An 8,895-nucleotide genomic window follows, 5' to 3' on the forward strand; every position below is an offset into this window, starting at 1 on the left:
GTGTATCATATTTCATAAGATGATCTTTCAGCCAGTGGTGATTCGAGGCATATCATAAGTGAGGTTATAGCCAGCAAATGGCCCAGAACGCTTACGATTAAAAAAGGTTTTGTATGCGGCCCTGTTTTTGCTGCAACTAGCCAGTATACGTTACGTCAATTAAACGGACGTGTTTAGTCCGACCGTTAGTCTACGCAAAATTAACAGAAAACTGGTACCATATTGAACCAGCACGCATAAGTTTCGTCCGCTCCATCTAAGTCCTGTTCTTCATATTCTGCTTCAGTCCGAGTACACGTGCGAATATTTGTACGGCGTGGTATGAAACAATTGATGGGTGAGAGAACGCGTAGAGAGAAAGAAATGAAGAGACATTGGAAACATGTACACACAGGGTTAAAAAGATATGAAAAAGTTATATATATATATATATATATATATATATATATATATATATGGGGTATGGCACAACGGGAGCGTTATCAACAAGGATAAATATATTTATTTCCCAACAGTTTAAGGAGGGGTCCTCCCTATATATATATATATATATATATATATATATATATATATATATATATATATATATATAACACAAAGCAAGACAGAAACAGAAGGATACAAAGAAAGATAATTAAGCAAGAGGAGTGCACGAAATGAATGCGACAATTAGACAGAAAGAAAAGAGGAGAGAGAAAAGAGCAGGACATACAGAGAAATAGAGAGAACGGAAAAATAGAAATAGACAAAGAAAAAAAAGATAGATTAAAACACAGAGAAAAGAACAACGAAAAAAAAAGAAATATTCAAACAGAAGTAAAAAAAAAACAAGGTAGGGCACCCAGCTCCAGCTTTCCCTTAGGATTGACTGCGCTAGTGGAAAGCAACCTTAATTATTAAATAACACTCCAGAATCAGCTTACACACATGCACTTGTTACCGTCAACGAATTTCTTTCTGAACGTTTTCCGTATATCTTTTTGCGATATTCTGCGAACAACTAAGAGTTAGTTTTCTTCCAGATCCACTTCTAGAAGGTTTTTAGTCGTCTCGGTGACAAATGGAAGCGCTTCTCTGAGAACCTTTGGACGCATTTTTCCCGACAGCTGCTGTCGGGCTCTTCAATGCGGCGCTTTAAAATGCAGATGACGACGGCTGCCTGTCTTGCGTGTCGTCGCGCATGGGGACGCCTCTGGGTGCCAAACGCGGCACCCGTTCGTCTTCTATATGGCCGAAATTTCGCCCTGACCTGGTTCTTGCCCTGAAATGGGTCGTTTTCGTTAATTTTTCGGTTTCGCGAGCGAGAGTGGTTTGTATGACGACAGCGAGAAGGAGATCTGTATATATAGGAATGTGGCACGCAGATGACATCTCAGGATCTCGCCGAGAACGCACGAGGAATACGTACACCACCGAATCATGTTTGTCGAGGTAAGCGACCTGCACTCACTATACATTAGTCATCGTTCGAGACAGACTATCGGGATATCCCGAGGAATATTCGACTTTAGGGCCATGGTTGTTTTCTGCTATTGGATATCGATGTATGGATACATTGTTGCACGAAACTAGATTCGAGGGTCACCTATTCATCAGGGGGGAGTGTTGATAATCATATAGAGCCCAGAATTGCACGCATGAATGAAAAAAAGAAGCGATCAAATCTACTGGTGTTAAAAGCATGCAGTACGACGTCCCGTCAAGAAGGATTTTCGTTTACTTGAACAGTGTCATGAAAGCGTCCATTGAAGTGCCAATCCACAAGCATGGTACTGAAATTTCATCCCGCCGAAAGAGACCTAGTGGTAGTCGAAGTTGCAATGATGGGTTGCAGGAGATTGTGCAGTCGTGAGTAGCCACATCCGAGCAAAATGTCATGTAATTACGCTATTCGACAAACGATTGTACGAAGCTGCCATGAGCCGTGATAAGGAGCCTAAAGGTATATTGTGCATAACCGGAATTGTCAATCTAAGCGTTATGTCACGCTCCGCCGTGGTGGTCTAGAGTGGCTAAGGTACTCGGCTGCTGACCCGCAAGTCGCATGATCGAATCCCGGCTGCCATGGCTGCATTTTCGATGAAGGCGGAAATGGTGTAGGCCTGTGTGCTCAGATTTGGGCGCACGTTAAAAAACCTCAGGTGGTTAAAATTTCCGGAGCCCTCCACTAAGGCGTCTCTCATAATCATATGGTGGTTTTGGGACGTCAAACCCCACATATCATCAACAAGCGTAATGTCACTTTGTGGCTTTTTAGGTTTGAACAGCTTCAGTGTGCTGAAGACTGAAGTAATCAAAAAATTATTTGCCAAATTTGTTACTATGGTCAAGTTGCTAGTGCTTTTTATACAGGCGTGCTACCATTCTCTCTTCGCAGTCTGCAGACAGGAGAAACAAAAGTTACAATCCCGATGTTTCGTAATGCCTAGCAGACCCGCGCGGATCTCATAACGCCTTTCTATTCTTGATAGTTGGAATTGAGCTTTGCTTTCGGTGTTCCGCCGCTTCGTAGTCAAAATTGCCCAACATATTCAGTGAGTGCTGAGTGTACAGAACGCGTATTTGATGCTTGCTTCAGCTAAAACAAACGTCGGGCCTGATCCGCATAATGACAAACAAGCTAACGTTCCCGATACACCGCCAGTCAGATAACAGTGCTAGTGATGCACTTTAGGTTTCTGTTTCTCTTTTTTCTTGTTTCGAGAAATGAACATGCACTCTACAGAACGCTCTGACAAAATCAGACAGCTGTGTAGAACCGTGAGAAAACGCGAATGAGGATATTTCCATCAAATAACTCATCTCTGACTGTTGGTGGGGGTTGGGATGGTGGAGGTGTGAACATTGCTAAGGGTGGGGTTAACCTGGCGGGCCTGATCGACAAAAGCCTGAGCTTCTCTCTTTCCATGGATGCAGGGAGTCTCGCCACGTATCCTCTGTAGACCTTTCTCTCGCGTACAAACGTGAAACGCCACAACAAAATTGCTCGCGAATCATTTACACACCTTCCGCAAACACAATCTTTTCACAGAAATTGAGAGCAAATCCTGCCTATTTTTTATGTTGTCTACGAGTCTCTCACTTTCAAGCCAATATTGCTTGTAGGGCCAGATGTAGTGGTCTTTCTCCGGAACTTTATTGCACTCAGTACATGATGAAGAAGGGGGGCCCCTTCCTTCAATTTTGTTATTCTTTCAGAAAGAAAGAGCGAAACCGCAGAAAAAAAAGTGTCAAGTGACTACATGCCCATTCGCACCCAAGAGAAGTGTCGTCTTACAACCTCAAAGATGAACAAATGCATCATATCACAGTCCCCACATTAAGCAGTGCGTTTTCTCTGTGTCGGCTTGTGTAAATCAACCGATGGTGTTTTTTGTGTTGAGGAATGAACACAGTATGCTGCTGCTGTCTCTACACATATCCTCGTGCACAGCTTGCTTTGCCTCTAAGACCGCGTGAAGGCGCTGTTGCGTGTGCGCACGATTGCCTAGCGACACGGCAAATTTATAACTGTGCAAAGTTTTATTCCCTCCCCCCCCCCCAAAAAAACAAAAACAGAAGTAGATGCCCTTGAAACTTTATACAACTGACCCATATCATACCTTGACCACAAAATGAACAATTTCAATGTTAGGTGACCAGCTTATCTTAAGTCCCTTATTTTAGGAAGGAAACTATCGGTGGTAGTCCTTTAACTGGTCCAGCAGAAAACGTACAGTAAGTCTTATTTGCGAAAACATTTTGTAGATCTGTGCGTACTTACTGGAGCACCTTGAAAATAATACCATTATTTTTCATCAGGCGCACTTACAGTTGAACAGACGTCTCTTTTTTGCCTCAAAACGAGAACCTAAATCTTTTTGAAACAATTACCCTGACCCTACATATTGTTTAGAGGCCATAATTGGTAAACTCTGGCTGCTCCTGCAAGCAAACTGTAATATACCGTCTCTCAATGACATTAGGCATGTATTTCTACAAGACAAAAATGATTTTCTATATATATGAAGACATCAATTTGGACACACAGTCATGCGTAAAACAAAACAAAACATAATTTTGACACAGTGGTAGCGCTGACTTGACTTTAAAAATAATAAAGAAAGGGACATGGTCTGGAGGAGTTGAGTTCATTTGTTAAGTCGAACCGTGTTACATTGAACTAATTACGAATTTTGTTTAGTCAGCAATTCAGTTCAGTGCCATTTTTTCTTTTTATAATGAAATCAAAAAGCAAGAGCCGCTGTCATATCACTGTAAAAAGAAAAAAATGGTTAGACTCAGAACTCTATAAGTAATAAGGCTCTAAACTCCAAAGCTTGCATAAAAAGCAAAATAAATATAAAATAAAACTTTCAACCACATTACGTAAAATATTTTTGGACAATTGGCGGAAACTGGTAATTGAGTGAAAAGAAAAAGAAAAAAAAGCATTTGACTACTTACACTATCGTATGAGGCGTGGATTCTTCCTCAAGTCACATTGCCGATTTTCTTGAGCCAATTGTTGCATTTACTGTTATAACAAGCATCCGATATAACGAACTTATGACCCGTTCTTTCTTGGTTATATAGATGCAGGACGTCTTTAGCTATTAGGCTGTTCCTAGAACGATATATGTAAAAAAATTTTTGCGTAAGTTCAGCAGGAAATATTCTCGTTGCAAAATGGTTATTGAATCCCCACGATGGCTTTGCCATTCGTCTTCTTCACTCATTACCCTACGTCGCACTCAACCACAGGCGGTCTTCGTGGTGCTGTGTCTGGCAGGTGCCGCATCTGCCGGCGCAGTGCTTGCAGCACCGTCCCCATTGTACGCCCCAGCGCCAGTTCTGGCAGCACCTAGCGTCCTCGCTGCTCCTGCTAAGGCACTTGTCGCTCCTGTGGCTGCGGTTGCCGCTGTACCAGTAAGTATGGGTGCATAACCCACGGAAAGCATTCGCACAACAGTGCCTCTCTCGATTTGAACGAGTTGTTTTTTTTTTCTTCTTAAAAGCCTGAAAGAAACAAGTGAAATGAAGACATGAGGGAACAGCCAGTAGGCAACCCTACAGTGCGGAAAAAAATTGGGAAGTTGCATTGTTAAGAGACGTTAATGTCGAATTGGTTCAGTGGAATCCCGCTAGGTGACCTAAGGGTTAAGAAAAAAAGTGACATCTACTCATTCTCAAGCTGTATCCGTAAACATCGAGGTGTAGATTAGTTGAATCTCGCTCTACCAATTGATAAACTTTTGGTCGGCTCATCTCATAGAGCAACCGCACGGGCAAAGCGTCGGTCCTGGATTTGACACCCACATCACCAGGAACTTCTCGGCTACGCTATGAAGCTTGCTCTGTTAAATATCAGTATGCAATTCCTTGTGACTTTGTGCTACAAACGGGTGATCATGAATTTCCTTTTCTTGGGAAAGTAGAGTGAGAAAGAGCCAGAAACGACCAATTAAAGACAGAGTCAACTGTGGCAAAGCGTCAGTTCGCCAGTGCTATGCGCTGTATGGCGTTACCATCAACCGTAAAAGTTTGCTCTTCCACTCGTAACCATTCGTAAAAGCTTGTTCTTCTTTTATTTTATTCATGCCTTTGCAGACTGCCTGCTAGCAACATCGCTTGGTCGTAAAGGTGAACTACAGTGATTATGAGGTCGAATATTGTTGTCTATCGAGGACGGACACTAAATATGGCGTGGTAGAAAAGCCTGACACAATATAAAGAGAAGAAAAGGAGCAGCAGGGAAACGAAACACCGGGATGATAAACAGTTTAGAGAAACTCGTATGGTACCCTACACAGGTGGAAGAGACGGGGTAGTTTTAAAGATTAAGGTATATATATATATATATATATATATATATATATATATATATATATATATATATATATAGAGGTAGCATATACCCTAAAAGCGACGCACCTCACACTTGCCAATTGGGTCTAACCACCTAACCACCTGTGCAAGTCTGACGCCTTCAATGATTTCAACATCGCTCTTGTGTAGTTTTTACGTCGGTGGGCTCTCAGGAAGATACTCAAAACTGCTTTCTACCGTCTTCAGCCTGTGACATGAGAGCCAGATCAGCCGTGGGTGATTGTCAAAAAGAACAGGATAACAGTAAAGCGAAGTAGCGTAAAGTACAAAAATGCACTCGTTGACTTGAAAAGCTAATATGCAGGACGTAATTTTAAAGTATCTTGGTAAAGTGCTTGTATAGATTTTCGAAGTTTTTTTTAGAGTGAAGCATATTTGATTTGATTTGATTCCTCTAAAATGTGGCCACATCTACTCTGCGGAATTGACCAAGAAAGCATACAGTACTTTTTCTATGAGCATTACAACTATATTTATGAATGAATTTATATTAAAATACAAATAATGCAAGAAGAATAATATAGACTGTGAGAAAGGTAGGAAAAACAAAAAAATCGAATTTTTCGCATATGTATGCAGGCTTTCATGTCAGCATGGCGTCTTTTGTTGTTGTTCTTGTTGTTGTTGGCTAAGCGCAGTGAAGGTAACATATTATTGGAAAGGCCTAAAAAAAGTGAACAGACGTGCTCTTCATTAGTTTTCTGGCCGTAACTCCTAAGGTAAGAGCCTTTCGTTATTTGAACGCTTTGGAGGATATCAAATACCTGTCGTTCTCTGTTGCACTGAGGAACTACACCAAAAAAAAAAAAAAAACTTCTGCAGAACTGATGCTGAAGTACTGCAGGGATCATACGTGGAATAAATTCAGCGTGTTAGTGTTTGCACGACAATTTTCACTTGTCTTCTTTTTTTATTGTTAATGAGTGAGTTCGCAGGTCCTGGACGCAAACTACATAAACCTTTACCATGACATGTCCGACACTACGGTTTAAGTCTTTGTAACTGATGTGTGTGCTTGTTAAACCTGAAAAACAAATTTACTAAGCTGGGCACATGTTGTCACAAGTGAACTATGCTGCTAAGACGTTCATTTTTACATCCGTTGTCATACGTGAACAGAACATCACAAGAAATGAATGACGACACGTTCTTATATGAATTTCTGCAGCGATATAAAATTTACAGCTCTTTTTGACTTGATGTAATTGCCTTACGTGTGTGCATTTTGCGATAAATGCATCTTTTAATGAAAGGAAGCTCTTATGAAGCAACTGACGAGGTGTACTGAACACTAAATGTAAAAGAATCATGAATTATGATTGGACTCTTCGTTTATTTGTAATGTTTTGGTGGTCTCTGCTAGCGTACATCGCATTTTCTCGGAAGCGCCCTCTTTGTTCAATGGCAAGTTTTCAAATGATGTGTTATTTTATTCTATATTGGTAATGCCTAAACATGTTTGCTATCCACACGTTTATGTCACGTTCTATTAGTGCAGCCACTACACTTTTGCATCAGCTCTACATCAAGTAAGTGTCAGCTCATACCAGAGGACGCAAATAAGGCAGAAGGTTTGTATTCGAGAGAATGACCTCAGGTATAACGTATTTACATATTACAAGGGGCTTGGCGCGCCCAAACAAGATCAATTCGTGCGTGAATCCTTAGAGGCATTGGTAGAATGGCCATTGTATCCTTTCGTCCGGAGGGCAAGTGGTCCGTTTACCATTTGCTCTGTGGGGCCGAAGAAGTCTTATCTCTACACTAGGGCATGAGCGCAGCAAGAATCTTACACACCCTGCATATTAAAAGCGCTGCAAAAGGGATCTGTGGTGCCATTGTCCTTAACAGCAGTCTTTTTTGCTCAGTCTTTGAAAGAGGAGGCTTCAAAACAGTCCATTCCTCTGTTCTGCGGTGGTTGCAGCGTGGCATACGGTTTACTTTTCATGAATATGTAAAATATACTCACCACTCAATGTTCACAGGTGACAGCTCAGTCCTACTCCTTCGGTTACAACTCGGCTGACGAGTTCGGAACGCGCGTCCAACGCCAGGAGACCAGCGACGTCAACAACGTGCGCACCGGCTCTTACAGCTATGCCGACGCCAAGGGCATCTTCCGCCACGTTAAGTACGTCGCCGATGCTGGGGGCTTCCGCGCTGCCATCGACACCAACGAGCCGGGCACCGCCCAGGGACAGACCGCCGGCGCCCTGTACAACGCAGCCCCTCTACAGGCTGCTCCTGTGGCCGCTGCTGTGCCGTACAAAGCCGCGGCCGTACCCGTAGCAGCGCCGTACGCGGCGTACGCGGTTAAGCCTGCCGCTGCTCCAGCAGCTGTTTACGCTCCGGCACAGCCAAAGTACGCGGCCCCTGCGCCAGCCTTGGCCCCTGCTCGAGCTGTCGCCTATGGACCCAAGTATTTATAAAGACGACGCAGGAAGTCTTCACTAAGCCTCGCCGCCTCAGTGGATAGAAGTCGATGATGGACACGTGTGGTGCTGAGCTATTTCTACGGTCATTAAACGTTTTGTTTTACGAATCATAAAAGCGACTTTGAATGCGATCAGACTTAGGTTGATCTTGTAGTTAGTAAACGCAACATGGAAGTTATATTGCAACTATTCACATTTTCCGCTGTACCACGGAAGCAGTAATGTCGATTTCTGTGTACGTCAGGATTACTTGAGTAAACGGCGACCAAGGAATTGAAGGCTGTGAAAGAGTAAAGTTCTAGAAATATGAAACCATGAATGGAGCTGCACACTGTCGGATCATGGGTATGCTTAAGCTCGGCCATCCAAGGAAGTCTGTTATTCAGTATGTTGAGCTTCAACAGCCTTCGACAACAGTGTTTCAAGGGAGAAACTTCGAGCTTTGCATGGTTGCCTGGCTGTGCGGATCGTGAATACGTTCGTTCCGTTTTCGATTACGCTTAAAATGCTTATGTTCATAATACGAAGACCTTCAACTACAAGTGTCTTTCAGTGAGGGTGAAATGGCCCTTATTTCTGAGCGTGCACTGCG

At 42.7% G+C, this 8,895-nt stretch overlaps 1 protein-coding gene across 1 annotated transcript; it reads left to right on the top strand.

Moving 5' to 3' along the window:
• The first annotated feature begins 1,377 nt into the window (after nucleotides 1-1,377).
• On the top strand, nucleotides 1,378-8,659 carry LOC119178413 (uncharacterized). The gene is made up of 3 exons (XM_037429611.2): nucleotides 1,378-1,431; nucleotides 4,744-4,908; nucleotides 7,854-8,659. The coding sequence occupies exons 1-3, from the start codon at nucleotides 1,420-1,422 to the stop codon at nucleotides 8,295-8,297; spliced, it is 621 nt and encodes a 206-aa protein (XP_037285508.2). The 5' UTR covers nucleotides 1,378-1,419; the 3' UTR covers nucleotides 8,298-8,659.
• The last annotated feature ends 236 nt before the right edge of the window (nucleotides 8,660-8,895 follow it).

Source organism: Rhipicephalus microplus, chromosome 1 (genome assembly GCF_043290135.1).
Source record: "Rhipicephalus microplus isolate Deutch F79 chromosome 1, USDA_Rmic, whole genome shotgun sequence".
Lineage (NCBI taxonomy): Eukaryota > Metazoa > Arthropoda > Arachnida > Ixodida > Ixodidae > Rhipicephalus > Rhipicephalus microplus.